We start from the raw sequence: 26,458 nt of genomic DNA, 5'->3' as shown, positions 1-26,458 counted from the left end.
GGCAGGTCTATAAGGCAGGTCTACGTAAGGCAGGTCTCCCAGCTCTTCCTCTGTGGGGTGGTTAGCGCAAGTGCGGACCACTCACCTCGGTCACAGGTGGGCCATTTCACAGCCTAGCGAGCATGTTCCCAGACACTAAGAACACGTGGCCACCAATATGAAATATTAAGATGCATAACCAAGCATGAAACGGACTCACGTTGAAGAAAAATCTAGTGCAAATGACCCCAAACTGCCCTTGAACCTTTCATGACCTGGGCTCAGTTCCTTGTTCCTATGAACCATCAGAAGATGGAGAAGAGGGGCTTCCCTGGCAGTCCAGTAGTTAAGACTCCGCGTTTGCACTGCAGGGGCTGTGGGTTTGATCCCTGGTCATAGAACTAGGACCCCACATGACGCAGAAAAAAACAAAAACAAAAAAAACCCGAAGATGGAGAAGAAAGGGAAGGAGCATTTTCGTTGGCACGAAAATGCCAACTAAAACTTCTGCCTGCCCGAGATCAGAGGGCACGCCTCTAAAAACCCAGAAAACCTATTTTTTACAAGCTTCTTAGACTTTAAGGGCAGGAACTGTGTGCCGGACGAGAGCCACTGAGGACGCTCAGGTTCCATCGGTCAGGTGGCGGTGGGGGGGGGGGTGACATGACCGGTGACAAAGCCTATCTATGTACCCCCTCGGGAGCCGTGACAGCGCATGCAAGCACACATCACCGGAGGGCCCTGGTAAGCTTGTTAGAGAGTAATAAACTCCCATGCTTGGCTGAAATGTTAGCAAGGGTAATGATCAACTCACGTGAAATCTGTCGCCCCCAAAGTCAAAAATTCAGGGGAACATTTCAGATTGCACTTCAGAACGCCTCATAAATTAATGGCAGTCAGACATGAAAGTTTGTAACAGCTGGAACAGGTCAGGCGGAAAGAAAATGCAGCATTGGCCTATGTGTTACGTGAATGTCCTAGAGTCCATACATTTGATATTTGGAAGGAAGAAGGGAAATGTTAATTAGGAGAAATTTCATACCGGATTTAAATGTGCCATGGAGTCAGAGCTCTATTGTAAAACCCTGCTGGAATCAGAAATCACCCTCCCCGGACCCGGGTCGTGCCTTTCATCCTGCTATTTTATACTTGTTGATATGGGGCTTAATTGTTTTCATGTGTGGTTTCGTGCGATCTCTCCCCAGAATATAAAATCGAGAGCCAGGGTCATACTTTGTATTTCTACTGTGTGTGGTGCTAAGTTAACACTGGGGAATCAATAAAAATATCTAAGTCATCCCTCTGCCTTCTCTAAAAACCTTAAAGCAACTGTCCATAATTTTTAGACTGCTCTAGTTATAAGTATCTCAGGGGATGGTAGTCGCTCTTGAAAGTCTCCACATTAATGTTTCTTATTCTCCTGATACAGGGGAAGCATTATTACAACTTGCATCTTTATTACCAGATTCAGATTTATCTCAAGTCAGATCAAGTCCCCTGAACTGTAACCCTATGCAGACAGGGTCTGATAGTCATATTAGTCTTTAAAGCAAACATCAGTCTTGCCTGCAGGTCCTTGAGAGAAAGGGATCCCCCTGGTCTCCTCCTTGACTGTCTTCATGCATTTGCTTCTGTCTTTTCTTTCCTTAGCATCTATTTCCTCATTTGAGTCTCTATGCGTCTCTTTAGCCTGCACTGGCTCTGTTATTCGTATTCAGTCCCTTTCATCTTTTCTCAAAAATCATTCCTCCAGCTTCTTAATCAGGCTTAACTGCTGTTCCCCAGGATTATTTCAGTGTATCTGAGACACCAAAGCCAGGAGACCCGGAACTGCCCGTATCAGTGGGACAAGAAGATGCCTTTGTGTGAAAAGACTATGGTTCTCTCTCTCTCCCTCTCCGATATAAACATTCCAAGCATACTTATAAATAAGGGATGCTCTTCCCCTGCCGCTTCCTCCCCTGGGTGGGGCAGGGCGGTCCACTGCTCTGATGTCACAGGAGAAAACAGGCGAGGGATGGCATGGTGGCCTCAGTGCAGCTGGAGAAGCTGTCCCCAGACTGGCCTAGGTGGGTCCAGATACTGCATTATTCTGGTGACACGTGAAAGCCCCAGTTACGTACAGAGGCTGCTCTTCGGAATGGAGAGTTCACATAACGAATCCATCTTTGATCCAACAGACAGCCTATGGCCCCAAAGCCCCTGCAGCTATCAGGGAAACAGGGACACGGTGGGGAGACAGAGTTTATTTCACAAGACAAGTAGGAGAGCAGTGCACGTGGGGCCTCCCTCACTGGCTCCCAAACCCTGGGCCGTGGAATCTAGACTCACACTGGCCCTGGGAGCAAGCCACGTGATCACTCCAGATCTCAGCCTCAGTTAATGCAGGTGCCAAATGCGTTTGTGCGAAAACTAAATGAGATCGTGTTATGGGGTCCTTAGCCCAGCGCCTGGCACACGATAAATGCTCCACTCATGGGCCTGTGGTGACTGCCACTGTTTCCCCACACACTTATCCCCCCAAAATAGAGACACAGAAGACCAGGAGGCCTCCCCATGTTCAGGTCATAGGTAACTTCCAATTCTTTGGAAGAGTCTCAGCTGAGAAGCAGTTTCTCCTTCTCTCCCACGTAGCCACGCCTGGAACATAGCAAGGGCAAAGGAAGCCCCGAGCACACCTGTGTTCTCCATGTTAGGATCTGACAGTCCAGACCTAGAGACCCACGTGGCAGGCAGCCTGCCCTCCCAAGACCCTCCAGACCCTTGCCCGTCACCGTTGGCAACACCACCATCTGGTTCTGGAAGAATCCCTAAGTTCCCTGCTGAGCCAGCCCGCCCAGGCCCTTGTATAGACCTGGACTGCCATTTTGAAGTCTCAGCAGTTATGGGGCAAGAGCTAAGGATTTGAGCTCTGGAGGCAAACTCCGTAAGTTCGAATCTTGGTTCGGCCACTTTGAACCAGGTACAAATGGACAAGTGACTTAGCCTTCCTGGACCCCAGTTTCCTCATCTGTCCCTGGGGAAAATCATGGTGGCCTCTCATAAGGTTGTTGCGGGGATTTAATGAATTCAAGGACGAAGCCCATGCCGTATGGCACAAAGTGAGGGCCTGATTTCTGCCTCCTATCATTTCTAAGCCAGAGGGACCAGTTCCCACCTGGGCTACTGCAACACCTCTTGACAGTTGTCTCCCTAATTCTACACTCCGCCCCTTCAGGACAATCCCCACACACGTATCCCTTCAAGTAAAAAATCAAATCACGTCACTCCCTCCACTGGCTTTCCATTTGCCTACAAAGATCCCCTCAACTCATCTCCCCCACCTGCCCACCACACACCCCTTCTCTCTGATCCAGGACGTGGCCATGGCAAACCCACGAATTCCACTTTTTAAGTGGAATGCTCTCCCCTTGGACCTTCCCAAGGTTGACTCCTTTTTATCACTTGGGTCTCAGCTGCAAAAACACCACCCAGGAAGGCCTTCCCTGTTCTGCCCGCCCATTCCAAGGTGCCATGCTCCACCCCGAGTCTCTCCCCAGCACGCCACCTGTTTTAGTGGACTCAGTGCACCCACTGTGCCACCCTGCTGACGTCTCTGCCCCTGCGTTTGGTGTGTATCTCCTCTGGCTGGAATGTGGGCTCCACGAAAGCCCGGACCTGATCGGTCTTGGCAAATGCTGGCCCCTCAGGACCTAGACAGTGCCTGACTTGTAGCAGACTCTCAAAAAGATGCATGGAATTTTTGAAATGAGAATGAAGATCAGGCATCGTGTACCCAGTGGAGTAAGACTTGAAGCTGGGGCACGATCAGAATAGCTGGGGACACTGGAGGCACTCAGGTGCCTTCAACCGCTCATTGACCATCTCTCTATATCATCATTTGTGGAACGTGATGGGCAAAAATTATGCGCAAGACATCATTAAAGATAAAACACAGAGGCTATACAGAAATGCATCCTACAGCATTACATGCTGTGGGATGTACATCCTGTACATTAAATATAGACGTGAACTACACATCTGCTCAAAAGAGTCAACCTATGTGGTCAGATTTGTCGGGCCAAGCTGGAATCACAGATGCTGGGGGAGAGTGGCGGGGTGGTGGGGGAGTGATGGCATCTTATGACATTCCTTACCTTAAGGGGAAAAACAGGGATTGGGGGGGAAATCTGAAATCTTGCCGAATTCGAATGCAGGTTTATTTCACGAAAGCAAATGGAAAGAAGAGGTGGTGTCTGTTTCCCAGGATGCTCCATGCACACTTCTCTGCTCCTCTCTAAACTAGAAAGCAGGGCCCCCTTTGATCCCACTCACAAGTCACAAACACAGTCAGGATGCAGATTCTGCCCCCCCCTCCCCAAGTGGACGAGTAAACACCCAGCTTCCTAGAGTGGGCTTCCTCTGACCTACACAATGCCGGCTGATTAGCCCCGCAGCCCTCCATGGAGAGGCCCGGTTCCTCCTCAGGGGTCCCCCCATCTCCCCTAAGACTATTTCTGTCCAGGCCAGATTGCGGGCTTATCCCACCCCTGGAAGTCTTTGTTCTCATTTTCTCCCAGTGGTATTAGCTACTTGATTTCCCAGCTGAATTTCACTTTGTTATTTCTGGCCCCTCTCGCCAACCTTGCCGTGGGCCCTTTGCACAATTCCTCTAGCTCAACGGACGTTAGGGGATTTGCGTTTTCCAATGAACTAAAACTCAAGTTTTTTTTATTTTATGGTGAATCTTATATTCTGAAGTTAAAACGTGTCTTGCTACAGAACACTCCTGATTCACTGGAAATGAAACCACATTTATTTCCCAATGTTTGGGATTTGTACTTTGAGACCCAGCTATTGTGATGATCAGGGTTACCTAATACAGAAAAGCTCAGCAGTTGGAGAACAAGTAGAAATGGATTTTGTTGTCTTCGAAAGAAAATATAACACACGACTCAGGGGAAGCAGCAGCACGTCCTTGAGGACCACGGGATAAGTCAGCCAGAGAAGTCGGGAGGGGCTGGGGATGGAATCACAGTGGCAAATCAGAAAGAGGAGGTGAATTAAACTCTGCAACAAATCCTGGGCTGGTGACGGGAAGCATAGTTACCCAAAGATCTGCTTAAATACGCAAAGGCCATGAAACAAGTCTTAGGGCTCACCGTGGATTCATGCAGAAGAGGATCTGCTCCCAGGGAGCCCACTGGCCCGAACCTCTTCAGCCTGTCTCCTGCCACTCCCTGACCTGAGCTCCACCCACCAACCCCAGAGTCCCCTTGGGTCCTCACAAGTGACATGTTTTCCTTTGGCCTCCACGCCTTCAAAAACATTCCTCTCTACCTCTCTATCACAGGTAGAGACGTCACTTCCTCCAGGAAGCCTTCCTGACCCATCAAGGCTGGGTGAGGTATGTGTGTTACCTTCTCTTCAGGGGCCCTGCATCTATCTTTTATGATACATCCTTTGTGCTGACTTTAGGCAAGGAAGGGCTTATCTACTTGACTTATTGTCGCATTGGCCTGAAGCTCCATGAAGCAATGACCTTGTTCTTTCTGTCCAACACTTGTCACCACTTAAGAGACATTCAGTAAGCATGATTCACTAACAAATGACTGACAGGGGAACCAAAAATACAAACAGCTCAGTGAGTCAAGAACTTTCTTCATTTTTTTCTAAGAGGAAGAAACTCGTCAAAAACTGAGGTTAACAAAAAGCCAGGAGGCCCCCCAAAGAAGGGGAGATATTAGGAAGATAAGAACAGTGCATTTTAGGAGAGACCCAATGTAGAGACCCACATGTAAAAGCTAAAAGGACTGAAAGTTGGATACTTTTCAAAGAGTTCCACAAGAATCCAAAGTCTATCAGAACGTAAGAAGGACAGAGCCGTAAAATGCCAGACCGGTTGCCCTATATTAAACCAAACTGCACAAGGCACAAAGAGAAAAATCCAGCCCTTTCACTAAGCAGGATGAAGATACAGCACAGATTTATAGGTACAAGATCAAGAAAGCTAAAGCAAGGCAGGAGATGCAGCTTTCAAGAGACATCAAAGGTAACGTTCTTTAATTATACAACAGAAAGGAGGGGGCCAAGTATAATGTTGCCTCTGTTAGAAAAGAGGCTGGAAGGCTGTTAGCAGATGGCTATGAAATGGCAGGCATTGCTGTGTTTCTCATGCTTTTTCTCAAGGAAGGGGGGAGGGACGGGGGGAGGGAAAGAAATCATAAGCAACTAAAAACATTGCCGCTTGTGTTGGGTGGTGGGCGGGTGGCCAAATTAGAAAAGGAAAATAACTCCGCGGAATATTTAAACAACTGGATTCACGATCCCGATCTATTTGTCGATGGAGGATTCCACGACCATGGATTACACGCATACTTGCACACTAATGAGTGGGAAAGATGCTACCGAGATCGTAAATTGCCTAGAGACGAATCACCGAAATTTGCTAAAGGGGAAAACAAATATCATGGTCACCTTAACTACAGGAAAAGAGACCTACCCCTTCGATTTCAGACAGGCTTCAAAACACACAGGAGGGGCGAATCTCCTGTGAGAATCCCGTGGTGTTTACAATGAGTTGGTCCTCATCTAACTCTGGGAGCAAAGTGTCAATCTCCTCCAAAGTACCGCATCCCACCTGGTCTGAGCATCCTGGCAGCTTTAAGTGTGCTATAGGTGGGCAGAAGCAAGTATTCTTGGTGTTTATAAATGTATAAATGTGTTATAAACACTTGAAACCCTGCTTACGTTCGTTCAGAAAGGATGGGGGAGGGGAGCCAGTGTGGATCAGAGGTTGCCTATAACGGGTGAATTATAAAACGGATGCAGAAGATTCAGTCTCTTCAGTTTGCCAAGGAGCCACCTCTGACCGGCAGGCGCTGGACTAACTTCATCTCCGGTGTGACTGAGGCCAATCAAGGAACCGCTCATCCCTTCTCTGCATTAACAAGCCCTCCCAGTCCTGCCTAGGAACTCTGGTGGATAGAAGAACAAAGCACTGCCCGGACTATCACCTTTATCCTAAAGGAGATCCGGCCAACACACACGGACCACCCAAGGATATAGCTGTGATGTGTTTCAGGGTGAGAGTTACACGTGAACTTGGAGTGCAGGGTAGGGAAAGATCCTTGTGAGATAGGACTTAGAGAAGTCTTTCACAGGAAGTGCATCTTTAGTAAAGAATAAGTAGGACTTGAAGGTGAGGAGGAAAGCCAAGAAGTATTCTGGGAGGACAACAGTGTGAGCAGGGCGGCCTGAGCAGTGGACCTCAGGAGCCAGACTTGCCTGCAGGGGGCACTATGTGGACAACAGAGGGTGAGAGGGCAGGGCCAGGGCACCGACAGGCCAACGGGTTCTCTCTAGAACATGATCTCCCTTTGCCTTTCCTTTCTATTCCTCTCCTAGAGGAATGGCCTTCGGGCTTCTCCCTGGTCCCCTCTAATAAGTATGTCCTAGTAAGTAATTCAGTGGATAAAATCAATAGCTCATTTTTCCAAAGGTCACATGCTCCTCTCCGCTTTGGGTCCCAGTCTCAGTCGTTATCTCAGAAGACCCATGCGTGGAATCACAGTCACGTCAAGTATGAGAGTAGTCAAGATTCAGCGGGGAGAGTGGAATCTGCAGCCCCCTCAAAATGATCCCTAAATTTCTACTGCTTTCTGCAGAGCTGCACTGCAACGTAGCTCTGTAAAAAAACATCCATGGAACTGGCTCACTGTTGCTGGTCTTAAAACATTACCTCCAGGTCGTTGAAAGAAAGCTTGGATCCTTACATTGAATTTCTAAGAGGACAAAAATTAGCAGGGAGCTATTCTTCAGCTCACGAGTAAGTTCTGCAAAACTTCCTAGACTTGCTTGCATCTCCCCACTCCAGCTTCCTTACAATTCAAGACGACCAGCCCAGGATACAAGACACTTGGCAAAGCCCCCAGAGTATGACCCAACCTCAGTCTTTCTGGTAAAACCCTCTAGTTTTCAAGGGGGGAAAAAAAAAATCCCAACACTCCTGATTGGCTTGTCAACTGTTCTCCAAAGACAGAAACGACAGCCTGGATGAGAACAGAACTGTGTGCTCGGGGAACTGTCACCGCCTTTGCAGTTTGGTCAACACCAAACTGTTCACTTGTGCCTCGTAGGCATCTTTGTCTTTCACAGCCTCCAGATGACACTCCGAGAGCAAAAGAAACATGAGCAGGTACGTCTATTAAATATGTAAAATACACCTCTTCCCTTCCCCTCACTTAGCAAACGTATTTCTAAAGAGTGTGGAAAGTCACCCAATATAAAGACAGACAGGTAGAAGAAACATCTTCCATGCCCTTTTTTTTTTTTTTTTAGCACGTCAGAAGGCAAGTGGGCTCAGCACATCAGCTTTCCACAGAAGACAAATGCCAGCCAATTAAAAATTCAGTTTCTTTTCTTTAAGCTAATTCCTCAGGTTTTGCTAATTAGCAACTAATAGTTCTGTCATCCGAGCTGGGAAACATAAGGAAGAATACCAGCGGTATGTTTTCAATCAAAGCATTTACATGGAGGAATGAATCATATTTTCCAGGAGGAATTACTGCTTGGGAGCAGTTGGGGGCAGAAGCAAAGCAGTCTTCACACAACTATAAAACTGTAAAAGAGACCTGAAATTTTAGAAAAGGGGGCATCTTTCTAAACCCTCCCCGCCTTTAACAAAACCAGCAGGGGATCTGTATGACATGACTGGTGATTCCAAGAAACTCCCCACCAAGACCCCTGCAGGGACCGTTAAGAAAACTGGACTCCGCACAGTGAGACAGAAGACAATGCAACACATGTTTTCTGTAATGGGGAAGAGAATGAAAGTTAAGTGTCGGCCAGGGCACAGGAATGCTTTAACTATTATGTCACCTGCCTTGTAAGTTTATAAAAGAAGAAATGCACAGTGGTTAAGTGAAGGCGGGGGGCGGGGGGTGATGGTGGTTTGAAATATCTGGCTACAGATGAAGCAGGAGTAGAATAAAACTGCTGAGAAATCTTTGGGCCGGAGATGGGGATCCTTATCCTGACTCCAGGACAAGGAGGTCAGATTCCCCAAATCTGGCCCCTCCCGTGCTCTCCCCAATTATAAAGCGTTAGTGATCCTGCAGCAGCCAGCCTGTCAGCACCACCCCAGGTCTGAGCCATGCAGCTTGAACATCAACTTTCCTGCCTTGACATACACCCCATCCACAGCTACCCTCGGCGAGACAAACCCCCCGATCCCCCAGTGAGGATTTTATTCCAAACACATGTTGCAAATGTTTGAAGTGTCCGCTATCCTGGGGTTTTCTTTTTCCTTTTTTTTTTTTAAGTGCAACCCACAAAACCGAAAATACTTTGAATCCCGCCTAAGCGCAATTTGTGAAGATGCAACATTGCCTACCCAAGGATAACAGAGTGTTGTGCAATAAAAATTTTACAGATGTCCTTCTGAGGGGAAAAGCGATTTTCCCTTTTCCGGTCTTACAGGAAGCCTGCCCACACGTTAGAAATACAAAGTTAGTATATATAGAAGCACAAATTAGGCATCTTGGAACGTCTGCATTTTCCAACCACAGAGAAACGCAGGAATTACTGTGAGAGTTCACATGCCCAGATACACTGGATTAGAGGAGTCTTTCCCCTCCGACCGTCTGGTGGGGCTGGCAGACGACTCACAGGAAAAGGGAACGGCCTGAAAAGATGCTCTGAACCGTCAGCTACCGAAGGTCTGCAATGAACTTATGTTCTAGACAAGGCTGCCGACTGAGACAAGGTAAAGAAACGTGGCCAAACTTTTACGGCTCATTTAAAGAAGAGGGTACTTTTCTCACACACTAAAAGATTCTTAGAAGATGTGTCAGTTTCAGCTTCCCATCAGTCGTTTATCTGGATAATTAAATCCACGGGAGGTGGATAAATATTATTACAAGGTACCTAAAAAAACGTTCATTATACTGGTAGAAGATGAAATAAGCCAACAGGGTTCTAGAAACATCATATCCCACTGACCCCTTGAGGCTTAGTTTTAGGACATCTTTAAATTATTTACCATGAACACCTAACCCTATACTTTTTATTTTTCCACATGTATTAAGTTTGTACTTGTTACATAAAACACTTTCTGCTAGGAATTTAAAAGGTTAAAACTCCAACTCACGTAAAAGCTTTAAAATTTCTCTACTCCCCAAACAGGAAAAAAATGATAGTCGGTCCACTAAGGTTCATCGAGAAAGGATTCTGTTCACAGGGCCACGGCACCCCTTGCTAACCGCACACCCTTTCCCTAAGGGTTACAACTCACTCCATCTGTAATCTGTATTTATAGAAGATGCTAACCTCAGGGACGGAGGAAAGCAGGTCTGGCGCAGACAAGCCCGTCTGCACTGAACCGAACACAACTGCAACTCTGATAAAAAAAACAAACAAACGTCGGGGGCTTCCTTGGTGGTGCAGCGGTTGAGAGTCCGCCTGCCGATGCAGGGGACGCGGGTTCGTGCCCCGGTCCGGGAAGATCCCGCATGCCGCGGAGCGGCTGGGCCCGTGAGCCATGGCTGCTGAGCCTGCGCGTCCGGAGCCTGTGCTCCGCAACGGGAGAGGCCGCAACAGTGAGAGGCCTGCGTACCAAAAAAAAAAAAAAAAAAAGCAAAACAAAAAAACACGTTGGTTTGGAGAGTGAACGCATCACTTACAGATGGTGGTGAGGGCATGGATGATGATGATGACGACGGAACGGAAGGAGGGGCAAGAAGGAGGAAGGAACAGGAGAAGAAAGATGGGGCAGAGGAGAAACAGCTACTGTAATGATTCCGATGCATTCGCCATGAGCCAGAGATGGTACTCAGTATTTTATTGGCATTGTCTCGCTTAATTGTCACAAGGACGCCATGGGACTGGGGGTCTTACATCACTCCCATTCAACAGTTAGGAAGGGATCCTTAGAGGGGCCTGAGAGCACAAGCCTACTTGGCAACGGTCACACGGCCAGTAGGCGGCGAGGCTGGAACCTGAGTGCCCTGGTTGCTGAGCTATAATCCCTAGGTCTCCCCATCCATGCGATGTATGTAACGATAGCATTTATTCACGTCCAATGAGTGAGTACGTTGAGAGGGTGGGTCAAAATGGCGTTTGGTGACAGACAACCTACCTCGGTTATAAATTACCGTGTGATTTTAACAGTGATTTGAAAATGCAGTGGGAAAAGCTGAAGCATAACCAACCTATGGGTGCGATGTCCCCTAAACAGGTGACAGTGGACAGTTCCAAGAGCCACCGAGAGTTCTTCAATGCCCCGGACTAGTTCGTACTCCACTGGAGGCCCGGGAGTGGGGGGGGGGGGGTCGCACACACGGACCACCGAGAGGGGAGGAGGGCCTCAGATGTGCAGAGATCCCGGCCCCTCAAACGACGGGGAGAGAATTCAATGGGCAAACCGTTAGAACAAACGGGCCGAGGGCAAGCTGCAAGTTGGACGGCACAGACAGAAAGTTAGCAGTCATCTGCCTACTTCGGGCAGCTGTCCTGACCAATTAACTACCTCACCAATTAGTGGGCATCTGGAATCGAACACACAACACAAATATGAGATGGGGAAAGTTGGAAAGTTGTGTTCCCATGGAAGGGCAAAAACAAGACAGGGAACGTGTGGCGAATAATCTGGACTCGATCTTTTCTCAAAAGTAAGCGCACTCTCCGGGAATATTAACATAGGTCGAGAGTACGTACAGTCCCTCCAATTTTCTGCATGGATGAGATCTAATGCAGACCCATCCACAAAAATACAACGTAGAAAACTTAGGAATGTGCTCGGAGAAAAACCCTACCCACACTGTTGTAAACTCTCGTTCCGAAAATAAAGGAGAAATCAAATAAAATGAAAGAAACCTCTAAAGAGGGAAGGAAAGGAACATACACACTACGCCGCCTCCTTATTTCTGTATCCGTAAAAGTAACAACTGTAGCCACAGGGCTGATAAGCACTTTTTAAACAGAGAAGTTGTAGCCTTTTTTAAAAGCGAACAAGAAGCCATCAGACCTTTTCCTCCATGCCTCTGACCACTTAAAAGAAATCTCCCTCCACCGAAGAAAATAATGTATCTTCCATCCTTACCAACAATATACTCTCGTTGGGGGGAGGAAGAAGGAGCGTTTACTGAGACTGAAGGTTGTGCGAAGCTCTTTGATCTGCACCCTGATGAGTGAACATTCCCCTCTGCTTCAAGCCAACTAATGAAGGGATGAAATTAGCTTTTATCCTGGGTACTTTCTTGAGCCAAAAACCATGCACTAATCAGCTGTCCTCACTCATCAGTCATCTGGCTAATGACCTTTTGCCTTAAAACACTAAAATTTCTGAACGATGTGGAAAAAGGGAAACGCAAACCAGTCCCCCCTCCCTGGAGCGCGATGGTCCGTCTGGAGTCGGAGCAGGTCTGTATCCTGGCAAGGTGATAAATCTGTAATCAAGAGCTGCAAGCCTGAGCATCTCAATGTGAACTTCATTACTCCACCACCGAATTACATGTCTTTTAACTAGAACCAGGCCAGAAATAAACTGAACCCTTGTATATGTTCCTTTACGTTTCTGCCTTGGGAGAAAACCGTTGTATAGGTGTGTTCGGAGCCCTCATTAATTTCTTAAACTTTCTGAGTGATGGAAAAGGAGCTTTCCGAGGTCTTCTGGTCTGCTGATTCCAGAAGAAGGTAGGACACATGGAAAAATCTTCCATAGGAAGGGATTCAGCCTCGGTTGGTTAGAAGAGGTTTGTTCCTCCTCAACAATGAAGCAAAAAAACAAACACACACAAATCACTGAAAAGGGGGAATGGCTGCCGTTAAAGACATCTGCTAATGCCTCCCACTTCAGTAACTGCCCCCCTCTACCAGTCTTCCTCTAGCAGCATCTACTTGGGCGGAGCAAACCTGGTTCTAGCTCCCGGGAAAGGTCCACGTGGATTAATCACAGATGGACACCTTCCTGACGGCGGCCCTCCAACCCCCTGCGAGGCCTGAGAGCTGCTTAGGGATGCACGGAAATGGCTTTCCCTAAAGAGAGGCATGGACAGGATGTGGGAGAAGTAAGCAGTAAAGCAGACAGTCAATTAAACGTTTGTATAAATTCCATTTGTATAAATTAATACACGCCAAATACCTCATTCACTAAGCGCATGCACACACGTGCCCACACACGCCCACACACGCAGAGCCTGCCGCGGCTCCTACGGCAAGTGCCACGGGGAGGGGACCACTTACGGTAGTGAGGCTCCATGTAGCCGTTCCTGGGGTCCATGGCGAACACAGCGCCGCGGTAGGGGACGGAGGGCTCGGCCAGGTGGGGCAGGGACCCATGGATCTCCTTCTTGATCAGCGAGGCCCTCTCGTCGCTGGATGTCGAAGGTTCCTCGCTGATCTTGCCAAGCCCCGGCACGCTCTGTGGCTGCATGGTGACTGCGTTTCTTCTCTCTCTGTGATAGGTCTGTCCAGGACTTTCATCCTCTGAAGAAGGAAGGGAAACGGAAACTCTGTGAGCGGCCATCAACTAGGGCTCCCTCTCCGTCCATCTACCCCCGCAAAAGAAGCCTATTTCTCATTCTTGGCAACTCTGAAAGCTACACCACGACGGGACAGTCTCAAGCCAACACTGCTTATGAATGAGGGTCCAAGATACGAATCGAAGGAGGAAGGCGGGCAGGAAATGAGCCTATTCACTTGAGATGTAGGGGGTCAGCAAATTCTCATCCCCGGTTTCCAGCCGAATCTGCCAGGGAGGCTCAGCGGGGACTCTCCAGTATCCCCGCGGGTCCCACATGGAACTGGAAGTTTCGCCAGCCTAGGGCTGTGGATGTCCAGTTTCCCCTGGTCTGAGGAAGCCAGGTCTCCGGGTGATCTGGGAAGCGAGGGACCTCTGTTCCTCAGAAGAGGACCCGTTAGAAAGCGATCCCAAAGTGCTCGTGATTTGGGGTTTTTTTGAAGTCAGATTTGTGACCCACTGAGAAATGAAACAGAGCCAGACATGGGACAGAAAACCCATTGGTTCCAAGGGATAAAGATGCCAATCATGGAAACCTACAGTGCCCCTTGCAGGACACTTCCTGCTTCCGCCCACAGAGCAGAGCTGAGGGCTAAGACGAAAACGGGGTGAGGCTACGGGTGTGGAGGACATCAGTTACACTGATCTACATCCATGCTCTGGTGGGCTCCAGACGTCACTTCCAACATGTAAGCAATGGCTTGCTGAAATGCCAGCTCCCTAATACTTCTCCTTTTCATCTGTAAGAACTTTCCATCTGTCCACTATGATTCTCTGCCAATGTGATTGGACGACCTTTCTGTAATAGCAGATCAAAGAGCCGAGGCACAAAATCAAACTGAGCGGGCGATCGGAACCCACAACTAGTGGACCGCTTCATCTGTTAGAATCATACACACACTCTAAACTACGCCCACACAAGCTCTGTGTTTAATCCACAGACTGTGCTCTGGCAGACAAGTGCTGATAGAAACCAAGCTGTTGGGACACTGCTTAGACACCTCGTTTGAAAGCTGTTTCCTGTTCCTGATTCTCAAAACAAAAACTATATTTGGGTATAAATAATAATACTGTTGTACTATTTAGATGAGCAGATTCTGAACTCATCTCATCTCAATACACAAACCTCTCTTCTAAGTATCCCAGAAAGCAGGTGTGTCTGGCTGAGAGCCTCTGAACGAAACAGAAGAAGTATGCCTTAGCAATTTCACAGCTCTTTTGACAAATTCAGAAGAATAGCTATAAATTTGAACGAGCGTGAAAATACAAACTAAAGGAACAACTACTGTTTTGTGATGCCTAATAATTTGAACTACGTAAAGCCAGTAGAAACTCTCATTTTTCTGCCTATGTTTGGGACTTGAAGAAATAAGCAATGTATTTTTTTTTTTTTTTAGCCTAGCAAATGACTTCCAAAACTGAACAGGCAATGCGGTATGTTCTGGACTTTACAGTAATTTTGCTGACTACTGCTGGATAACTGTGAAATATTATTCTAGCGTTATTCTGTGCAGATCCTCACCCCAAAACCTTGTAATGATGGGATAAATTATGAGTTTAATCTATCAAGTAACTACTAAAAAAGAAAATGGTGCAATCCCACATTTTCACCCATTGATCTTTACAAGAGCAATTCCAACCATGCTTTTGCTAATTTAAAAACAAACTCAAAAAAAAAAAAAACCTACATTTTTATTTTCCCTTCTGACTAATACTTTTAGGCCCTAGGCCACTCCCATACTTCATCAGCAGTAAAGTTGCAGGCTATAGAACGAGGGTTTGCAGTGACGTAAAAGCAGAAAGGTGTCAAAAACACTTCAAAACTCTTAGTCGGTTTTATAAAAATTCCTATAATGCACAAATGACCAAAGTCATGTTTTCCACTAATTTGCGCCTACACAAATTCCCACTTCCAACCGTATAGCGCTGAGGGGCAAATTCTGCAGAAGGCACCTTCATCTGGAAAACCAGGAAGCCCCTATCAAATGGGGCTGTGACACATAATTAGCATCCTCTGCGCAAGATGACTAACCAAGCCCTACTAATCTGTTCCAGGTTTAAAACAGGATTCCCTTGACTTAATCTTCCTAGAAGAAATTAACTTTTCTTCTCTTAAAACGGCATCCCTATAACAGAGTGAGTTTCTTCGACACGATGCCTCTACGGATAGCATCTGCATCCAACTTCGCGAAGCACTGAGTAATTGGCACGGTCTGATCACAGCCCTCCCACCTTCTCCCCACCGGTGGGCGAAGGAAGTCGTGCGGCGGGGTACGTGGAAACAGGGGTGGGGGGTGACGTTTTAGCTAAAAATTATTTTCTTCGTGAGAGTTAACACAACATGCGTGAATATCAAATTATAACAAGAAATCGGCAAAGTTCAAACATTTGATACTGAAAACAAGAATGAATTCCCTTAGTAAAGTACAATGCAGGCCAGAATTTTTTTTCACGTGGAAACTTTCATCAGACTGACTTATACAAGAGTCAATGCTCCCAAATGTTCACCTCCCCTCCCAGAACATTCCAGCAGACGATTATTTCATGAAGTTCATCTCGTGTACTGAGTTGATTCTGAGGGGCATTCAGATGAAAACTTGACAGTACACATGCCCCAGAATACAGACAGCTAAGAGGCTTGAAGGCGTGCACTCTACAGTGGAAAGGAAACTTTCCAAGCAATATTCCTGCCTGCTCTTATAAATTTAGCAACCACTTCAGCAAGCCAAAAAGACGAGAGCTGTCTAATCCTGCTCAGTTGAGCTGAGTTGTTCAATAAAGTTTGAGAGTCAGAGCAGACAGGCTACGCCAGGCCAAATTATTGACAGAAACATACTGTCCACCATGGCAACAAGCAGAAGTCGGCTGCAAAAATGTAAGCAAACAGCCCAGTCCTCCAGAAGCATCTGCCAATGGACGTGAACAGCCAAACACAAGGCGACTGTTCATGCCTCTCTCCGTTCAACAGCTGCTAGCTCGGGGGTCACACTGAGACATGCAATTCACTAAAAGCTTCAGGAGAAAATTATTTTCAAAACTGTCATCGGGATCCCACTTGGGACCCCCTTGCCTTCTGTAGAGCTGTGCTCCAGGGGAAGTTAAGGAATTCCTAACCCCCTAGGGAGAGCTGCCCCTGCATCTCACTTTGGAAACTGTCGCAGATCTTCCACGCTCTTCCAAAGGCAACCCACATGGCATGGGACACGCTTAGTGCCATAAACTCTCCAAACTCAGAAGTGGCCTTGTGGCCAACGCTGCTGAGACCGTTTACAGTGAAGGTTTAAAGGAAGTAATCGTGTTGCCTGAAGCAGGACTCAACACACACACGCCTGTGGACGCTCACAAACTCCTGGACGATTTCTCCTCGCGACCCAGGAAACAAGTGCTCTTTCGCCTCGGAATGGAAAGAACAGTTTCAGAGGATTCTTCAGATAGAAAAGTAAAACCCTAGGCTGCATCACTAACTACGAACACCTCCTGTCCCCCTGACCGAATTAGCGGATGAGGAACTCCCGGGAGGTACACGTGCTCACCTCTGAAAGGAACACGGATTTTAAGCTGTCCCTTGAAATCTCGTTTTAGAAGCATCACTCCTCTCTTCCCCCAAGACACAGGAGACGCAGAGCAAAAGAGATCAAAATACTTACAACTCGTCCCAGGCTCTGGCTAGCTACTTTCTGCAAACTTCTCTCGGTGGGCTTTCTCTAGCGGTGCAGACCCTCGAGGAACATTCTCGGTGTCTCCCTGGCCCCCTGCGCCTTGGCCCTCTCCCTCTCCCAGGCAGTGCTTGCTCCCATTAGAGGAATTAAAAGTGGTTGGAGCCATGCTAAATTTAACAAGCTCATTAGTATTCTTTCTGAGTGCTTCGGAGTGAACTCTCTCTATTCAAGCCCGCTCTCTCCAGCAGAAGGGTCAGGCTGGCTAATCATTAAATCAAACTAATGTCACCCTATCACAATCAGCCCGAGAGAAGGAGGGTTTATTATTTCAGTTTATGCTAAATAAACGGTTTTACAAACGGTCCCCAAGCAAGGTCAACAGCAGCTTCAATTACAAGACAAACTTAACAAGAGTTGCAATAAACCAAGGATCCCGTATTGACTTAAGAACAGGCTCGATGCCACATATGGCCACTAGCAAGGGTTGTACAGGAATGCATGCTGGAAAATAAAGGAAGAGGGGGAGCTTCTTTCTATGCCAGAATTCGCCACTGCACAGCAACTGCTCATTCACCTCTCTCCAACCAGCTAGATGCTCAGCTCAATTCACTGCACACAAAGGCTGGAGCCCAGACCTCAATGGACCGAGGGAAACACATCAGAACTAGGCTCTCTATTGTGACTGAATTTCTTAACATCTTTTCAAAAAGCGGAGAATGCCTTGAGGCTAAAGGAAGAAACAGGCTAATGGTGAATTGGGAATTCAGAGCAAATTTCAGAGCCCTTTCCTCCTAGCTTTTGAGGTTGAAAGCAAGCTCTTTCCTTTCAAGTTTCAAAGTCCTTTTTCCTCCTGCAGTGTCACAGAAGGATTTGAAAAGAAGGTAATTGTGCTCGCAGTCTCCCTGATCAGAGCTTACGTCCTATTTCTGGTATTTCGGAATACTTCTTGCAATAATAGTGCATATAGCTCAATCCCTTAACCGGCCTGCACTCTGCAATTGCTCATTAAATGAACAATTGCGGTATAAAATGCCTTTTATGTTCAAGGTCTGGATATAAGATAAGCATTCTAGGACTCTAAATTTGGTTTACTAAGGAAACTCTCCATCATTAAATTACAAAACTGAAGTCAGAATATCAGGTTTTCCAAGAAAAGTGGCACTCAGATTTCAGTGAGCCCAAAAGACAGGGCGGCTGGGGAGAGGGACAGAAGCCACAAAATGTTAAGGGGGGGGGCGGGGAAGACTGCATACTCGAAAAAGATTTCGAGGCGAATGGGATTCGAACAAGAAAATAATATTTCCGTGTTTAATAAGGTCTGCGTTTGTGAAACCTCATCATTTGCAAACTGAACGATATAATCAAGTCGTCTTCAAATGGATTAAAACACAGGGCTGAGGCTTCATCAACACGTAGAGGGCTATTCCTGACCCCTCACCAGCAGACGTCGCCCCCTTCCTTAAGAAAATAAATAATCCTTTTCCACTACAGAGCGCTTTATCATTTAGATCATCTCACTTGATCCTCACCAGAACCCACTGTTGCAGCAGGACAAGGTGTTAGGTCCAGCTTCCTAATCAGAAACAGGCAGCCACATCCCTGATGAGTAAGTGATGTAAGAGGAATCCCAGCCACGCCTTACTGAGGCCACAAAGTCCTGTTAACAGGACGAGACGTCTGCTCCCAGGCAGGTTTGGGGAATGATACCTGGAACTTGGATGCACTCCCAGCCTCCACCCCCATAACCACCATAAAAGGGGGAAAAAAGTAATTGCATTTTGATGCACAGACATTTTCAAACCTTTGATACTCTCCTATTAAGTTTTTATCAACATAAGTCTACTCCTGGGAAGCACCCAGAGGGTCCCAGTGACAAATCCACAGGGAGACATCCAACCTCAGGGTCTTAGTACCATGAAGCATCTTATCCCCACAGGCATGAAGACACACATATGCCCTACACAGGCTACACACAAACACACACACACCCTTTCACACGCTGAGGCTCAACCAATGGCATCTGTGTGTTGCTGCAGTTTTTAATGTGCTCCCACAAGCCTGGGGCCCCAGCTTCCTCTTCTGAGCAAGCAACAGAGCATCGTTTTCTGCTCTCCTCCCAGGAAATTGCCAGGCTGTGTTTGGAAAGAGCATTATTTCATGTTTTCCTATTATACATTGGTGGCATCTTGTCAGCTTTTATTTCTGTGGCTATTTACATTCTGATTTTCTTTGAATAAAAACCAGTGGAACCCAAGTCCTCGCCTCCCTGTTTCAGAATTCTCTCTACGACTTTGACCAAAGAGAGATCAGAAATGAAAGAGAAGAGGCTAAGTACATTCGTAAGCATTGTAGAATTATGCCAGGAAGTTGGGGGCTGGGGGGAAGTTCCTGTAGTTTTTATAAGCAGAATCTTGCCTCTTTCCATCCTGATTGCAGGGATGCCTAAGCCAGAGGCTGCTCCCTAGAATGTCTCAGAGTTTGGCTTCCAAGGGGAGGAGTAAACAATGCCTTCTCTGAGAACATTTCCAATGTCCTTGGGGTCAGACGTCGCCCTTATGCGGCTACACATACATCTCCCATTCACAATGAGTGATGATAGAGGGAGTGGCCCAGATGGATGGGGGAGAGCTCTCCGCTTTGTCTGCAACCTTTAAACCGACTGCAAGGCCTGCAACACGAGCGGGCTGCCGGGGGATGTGAAGCTTTGGAGAAATTCAAGTGGCAACCCTCCCTCAAAGATCATGGGTTCAAGGATTAACGGGTAGCTCTCTCTCCCCACTTTCGTCAACCAGGAGATCCCAAGGGGGAAGGAGAGAGAGTACAAAACGCCCTCAATCAGAGCAGTACGAATGCCATAATTGTTTTAACATTTCTAGAGTTCTTTTTGCCAAAGTACAAAACATAGTCCAGACTGACCCATATCCCACCAGCCCTTCACCAGAAACTATTTGCTCCCAAGTGTAGGTTAGAACTGAACCCAAGGCAATTTCTGGCCTCACTCCCTACTACTCAGCTTACAGAGCTCCACCCAGCTTCAAAAGGGGCTCCTGGGATAGAAAGAGTAGAGAGAAAGCAAGATGAGACTTTAGATAAACGGAAGGGCAAACCTGACATGGCTGTTCCAGGGCAGCAGAGAGCAAGCAGCCTCTTGCCTTTTTAAAAAGATCATACAATAAGGGCTCCTTGCCATCTGAAAAATCAGGAGCCAATCACACCATCAGCTTCACATATGAGTCCTCACCAGGCATGCCCTGTGGCCTATAGGGTTTTCATTCTCTTTCCTTGTGCCTCTCTCTGAACCCTCACCAATCAGAGGTCCACACCCCTGCCCACCTCTGGGAGGATGCTTCTCGGCGTTAATGATGTGCACAGCAAAGAGTCGCTGTGACCTGGTCCACTATCACCCAGCACAAACCCAGCCTTACGAACCAGCTTTCAAACTTCCAGACAGAAAGCACTAGTCAAGCCCCACCTGTACCTCGGAAGAGAAAAAAAAAAAAAAAGACCACAACAGGCCCCTGAGGGTCCCGGCAGGCTCTCCTATAAAACAGAGATCTTCCTTGTTTTCCTTGAGCTCGCGAAGACCCTTCCTTGCATTAAGAGTTCTAAAATGTCATGAAGCTTCTTCTATTAGCCTGCTATTAGTTGCTAGTCGCTGCTTACACAGAGTGAGTTAATTAGTGACATCAAAGGCAGTACAATAAATTCTCAAGAGGGCCCCATTTTTTTCCCTTCTGCTTAATAGTGCATTTATGCCTATCTGCGAGTAACAGTCTCAGGAACATTGAAGTATTAGAGATTTCTTTGAGAACTTAGTTTGAGTGTTTTTTTTTTTCCCGTTGCGGAGCACAGGCTCCAGACGCGCAGGCTCAGCGGCCACGGCTCACGGGCCCAGCCACTCCGCGGCATGTGGGATCTTCCCGGACCGGGACACGAACCCGCGTCCCCTACATCGGCAGGCGGACTCTCAACCACTGCGCCACCAGGGAAGGCCCAGTTTGAGTGTTTTATAAGCAAAGAATGAAGAGTCCCTCTTCCTTGCTTTGCACCTACAGACCTGAGCAGTTAACTTTCCATAATGACATCTGCAACCCACAGTCATAACAGAAAGAGTGAAATGTCTGTTCACAAGGCTAGAGGGTCCAGGCTGCTGCTGCCAGCTGCATCCTCCAATGGGACCAAGCCTATCGATCGCCCTGGAGATCTACCCCAGCTCCTGTCCAACAGGAGGACCCAGGGCCTGCTCTTCCTTTATTTATTTTTTATTTTTGGCCGCACCAGGCGGTTTGTGGAATCTTAGTTCCCCAACCAGGGATCGAACCAATGCCCGCTGCAGCGGAAGCGCGGAGTCCTAACCACTGGGCCTCCAGGGAATTCCTGCTCTTCTTTTCAAGGTAGGCAGGAAAAAATCTCTGTGTGTGACAGCTTCTTCTGGCCGCACTTTTGAATGGCAGTTCCCAGGTTCGCGCCCACCCTGTCCCCGTCCCTACATCAAAGTCCCATTTCCTAACTTTTCCACCATATTTTAAATTGCAGGGGTGAGCACAAATTTAACTGGCTTCATCTGGTGTGTTTACGTTGCCTGGTTTTTTGTTTTTAGAAGGCGGGGTACTAAGAAAGCCTGAGCATATGGTGGTATTATATTTTTAATAACATTTTAAAGACCACGCTTACTCCATGGGAGGAATCAGACCCTCCAGAGAGGGCATTTAAATATCAAGCGAATATCATTACTGTACTGAAAGGAGCTGGAGGTTCCACCCGCGCTGGGACAAGATTAGGGATGGTCCAGGGCCCTCGCCTCTGCTGACCCAGCCTCCGGGCAAGGCCAGGGGCTGCCTGGGGTCAGGTTTCTAACCACAAAAGGTCCCTCTAGCCACTGCCCACTTTGACCTTAGTTATGAAATGTGCATTCGAGAAATCCGAATGAAAACACCACGTTTTGATTCTTCACGCTCTTACTAGAGAGGTCAGCCTACTTCTAGCTACTTAGCCACAAAGGTCTGCAACTTTGGGAAACACTTTCCAGGAATGGCTCAGATACTATGAGTAAAGCAGGAATGGTCACAAAACCTAATCTCCCCCAAAGCCCATGTTTACGGTCACAGCCAAGACAGGATGCTTTGGTACCCCCACTGCTCTCCCCTCCTCTGACCAACTGGACGGGGCAGACACCAATCGTCCACTCTCCTCTGCATGAGAGTAGAAACCAGGACACAGTCAGACCTTTCTTCTGCCCTTTTGCTAGCTTTCCAGACACATTCAGGAGAACTTAATGTCCCACCACCAGGGGAATGCATTTTTATATTCAAGAAGTCCCAATAAAAGCGATTAAGGAAACAAAAGACCAAATTCATCCACATTTCCAAAATACAAGTAATTTTAGTCTCACTCATTCTTCCGACCAATTCAAATCCATTAACCATGTACCAGTGAAATACAGCTAAAATTTGTTTACTATGACATAGGGAGGGCTTCACCTGTCTTGCTTACTCTTCACTGTATCCTGATCAGAAAGACAATGTCATTCTGCTCATTTGCCAGATAAGAAACTATGGTACAGAGAAGCTGGGTTAACTTACCCAAGTTACACAGACGGTTCACAAGCAGAGCCTGGAGCCCAGGCAGTCGAACTCTAAAGCTCCCACGTAAAGATCTAGCTGTTGGACCTCTCTACTCAGCGTCAAGAAATACAAGATAAATTTGAATTTGAATTCTGATCAATGCCCTAGCATACGTCTGCGAACTTCTCAACCATCCAACTCCGCTGCAGCATAAAAGCCGCCACAGACAAGATATAAACCAATGAACATGGCTGTGTCCCACTACTTTATTTACGGACACGGAAATCTGAATTTCATGTAATTTTCACATCACATTGAAAAATGTGAAGAGCCATTCTTTGCTCGTAGGCTGTACAAAAACAGGTAGCAGACTGGATTCTGCTACACTGGAGACTAACTACTACCCTAAAGGAACTTACACACCTTTGCTAATAAAGCCTGTACCCCAAAACAATGAGGAATATTACAGTCAAATTGCAAAAGCAATAATATTGAGTGTTAGGGAGGATACAAAGGGATAGTCACTTTCTCACACTATTAAAATATTTCCATCATCGGCTGTATCAAATGATCCCACTTCCAGGATGTATCTTAAGGGAAAAAAATCGGAAAAGAAAACAATGTATATTCAAGGATATTCATCCCAGTGTTATTTACAGTAGGGAAAACTCAGTAACAAAATTAAGGTCCATTATCTTAGGATGGAATATTATATCATTAAATACAGTGCAGTCAAGGATTTTAATGAGTATAAGGAAAGGATTTTACTGAATGCCAAGTACTGTTCTAAGATGTTACGTGCCAGTCCTATGAGGTAAATACTGTTGTGCTTCTCATTATACAGATACAAAAACTGAGGCATATTTATCCAAGAAAACACAGCTAGAGCCTGAACTGGAATTCAGAGTTCACTCACCTACTAGACCACCATGCCTCCAAATTTTTTAAGAAAGGAAGACAAATATATAATTATTTCTATGCAAATTTTTTTAAGTTTAAAAAACGCACCAAGATAGCATGAAAATATTTCTATGGATTATTTTTCCTTTATGTTTCTGTATTTCCCAACCACTTGAGACTGCAGATATAGCCGATTTCTTTTACTCTTGGTTTTAATTCTATCCTAAGTATGATCTTCACAATAATTCTCTAGAGAAGTCCAAATTAAGTACACATATATTGAAAAATTATCCCACACGTTTGTCTCCTGTAGTCTTGTTTTAAACTACTTATCCCACCTCTTAAGACTGTAAGCGCCAGCTAGGCTATTTTCACACGCATTAATAACACCTTACAATGATGCTGCGATTTATGGAGATGTCAATAAATTCCTTTATTTAAAATTATGCGACTTTTTAATTATTTTGTACCTATACATGAGTGTCTTCCAAACAAGTACCAAAAATGCCCTAACATCACTTCCTGCTAAACTTGGGAACTCAGCTTTCACCAGGGCACCCCCTGAAAGGTATAAAGGGAAAGTGCATTCGAAATTATCATTAAACCACGGCTGCTGTTCATATTCCTGAGCTTGTACTAAAAGCCAGTCGTGTGCCCAGGGCAAAGGCATTAATCCCATTGGCTGCTCACCAGTCTACCAGGTACTCAGTCCCATCCGCCCAGTCATTCAGGTAAGTACCCTGAGGCTTAATAAGTTTAAGCAAGCCGCCTCAGGCCATCCTTCAGCGCCAGGTCTTGGGGACTTTCTCATCTATTATCCAGGATGAGTGACTCCTGCCAAGTGTCTACCGTAAAGTCTCTGAAAGCTGAGCACTGATTCGCTTGTCATTTCCTTATACGTATAAGTGAAGATGATCGTTATTGTTAAAATTATTCTACCTCTTCCTATACAAGTTATCAGGAAAGGAGACTTCAGTCTGTAACCGAAGGACCTGTTATCCAGGGTCTCCAGGTTCTGAACGGCTATTTGTGCAAAGGAACATTTACCACCATCTTCTGGGGGACTGTGTTGCGGACTTAGATGCCAGAAGCCGTCTGAGTATTTGGTTTGTGTTCAAGTTAACAATAGTGCCAACAGTTAAAGCTGTGTGTAGTTTATGGAAAGGGGCGTAAGTCGAATGGTTAAAGAAGCATATGGCTTATAGAAAAGAGGGGAAAACGTGCGCTTGGGAGCAGCTTTGCGTGGATTATTTACCAACAAGCGAAAGGCCCGTCATGTGGCCCCCGAGTATACTTCCCCTCCCACAGGCCGGAAGGGAATGCTGCGTAAGTCGATAACACCAGGGTCACAGTGAGCTGAGACCCTCTCCCCCAAGAAAGACGATTATCGAATTATAGCAAATTTCAGAGAGTTTTTTTTTTTTAATCAAGAACAAAACCAGACTCCTTAAAATGCACTATTAGGAATTGTGACCGTTCCTAAAAGTGCCAGATAGATTTCCATCCCTGCACTATGCAAACTAACACGCGTCTTTTCAATTTCTTTTAATGATGGGCTATGCAATAAAAATACAGCAGTGCTTTGTTTAGCCAAAATGAGCTGAAGCAAAAAGTACCAAAATAAATAAATAATAAACGTACATGGGCCACTTACCAAAAATCAAATCATCTAATTCAACGTTTTACAGGAGGCACGTGCAGCATTCTGAAAGCAAAAAAATTCTCATAACACAAACCTCTACTTAAAAATTCCTGCCAGGGGCTGGAGCCAGGGCAGGGTGTTCTTTCTTTTTCAATTTTTTTTTTTAATGTTTGGATATTAATGACATCAAGTGCCATATCGTATATATAATAAGGCAACATGGTATATAATAAAAGGAGTTAGAACACCTAGGTCCCAGACTTGCCTCTAGCATTCATGGGTGTGTGACCCTGGGTAACTTAAATTATATCAGATTGTCAGTTGCCTCACTTAACGAGCAGACAATAAAACTTGCCCTGCTTACTTGCCAGGGTTTCCTGAAGGTTAAACAAAATATGAAAAGGATCTTTATAAATTATAGCATCTATGAATGCCGGGTACCAGCACTAATCTCCTCATTATCTGTTTGATAATCATGCCAAGCAGGACAGTGGGATGCAAGTGCCCTGGGTCAGGAGGTGGATGGCTAAGTTTCCAGGACTGATTCTACTGTTACACTGGTTGGACTTCAGGCGAGTCACAGGATTTCTCTGGGCTGCTGCTTCCCCTTATATAAAATGAGCCATCGCCAATCACCAGGCTGGAGGTCTTGGGAGAGAATAATCGCTGTTTCACAACCAGAAAGAGGATCCAAGTTAATGACCTATAATTTAACTGGCCATCTCTTTCACCCACTTTTTCAATGTATCTTGGATCAGGCCCATAATCAACATTTACAAAGCATGCCTGCTTGAAATTTGCATTGAAAATATCAATCTCTTCTCCGCTTGGTTCGCTCCAATGACTTGAGACACTTGAACCTTCCCAAGAAATACATTTGCTGTTTCTCCCTGAACAATACTAAAAATGATCAGGCAAATTCTCTCAGGATGATTGTTGGCAACTTACACCCACAGACTGTTTCTGCATGGCCTGTGTACTAAGAACGGACTGAACATTTTCAAATAGCTGGAAAAAAATTCAGAAGAGGAAGAATATTTCATGACACGTGAAAAGTATATGAAATTCAAATTTCAGTGTCCATGAATAAACTTTTATGGGAACCCAGCCAGGCTTACTCATTTTCGTATTGTCTGTGGCTGCTTTATCCCTATAAGAGCAGAGGGCCCGAAGGGTCCACGCAAATCCTAAAATATTTACTAGCTGGCCCTTTCCA

At 46.2% G+C, this 26,458-nt stretch overlaps 1 protein-coding gene across 3 annotated transcripts in view; it reads right to left on the bottom strand.

The window, feature by feature from the left end:
* GLI3 (GLI family zinc finger 3) overlaps positions 1 to 26,458 on the bottom strand; it is a 286,977-nt gene that overhangs the window by 178,203 nt on the left and 82,316 nt on the right. For all 3 annotated transcript variants that reach the window (XM_033862873.2, XM_019940662.3, XM_073809535.1), the window contains exon 3: positions 13,201 to 13,443. In XM_033862873.2, the coding sequence (XP_033718764.1) occupies positions 13,201 to 13,443 (243 nt within the window). The remainder of the gene's footprint in view (positions 1 to 13,200; positions 13,444 to 26,458) is intronic.

The sequence above is a fragment of the Tursiops truncatus genome, chromosome 9, assembly GCF_011762595.2.
Source record: "Tursiops truncatus isolate mTurTru1 chromosome 9, mTurTru1.mat.Y, whole genome shotgun sequence".
Lineage (NCBI taxonomy): Eukaryota > Metazoa > Chordata > Mammalia > Artiodactyla > Delphinidae > Tursiops > Tursiops truncatus.
Note: the sequence above shows the minus strand (reverse complement) of the source record. Positions and strands in the feature narration are given on the sequence as shown.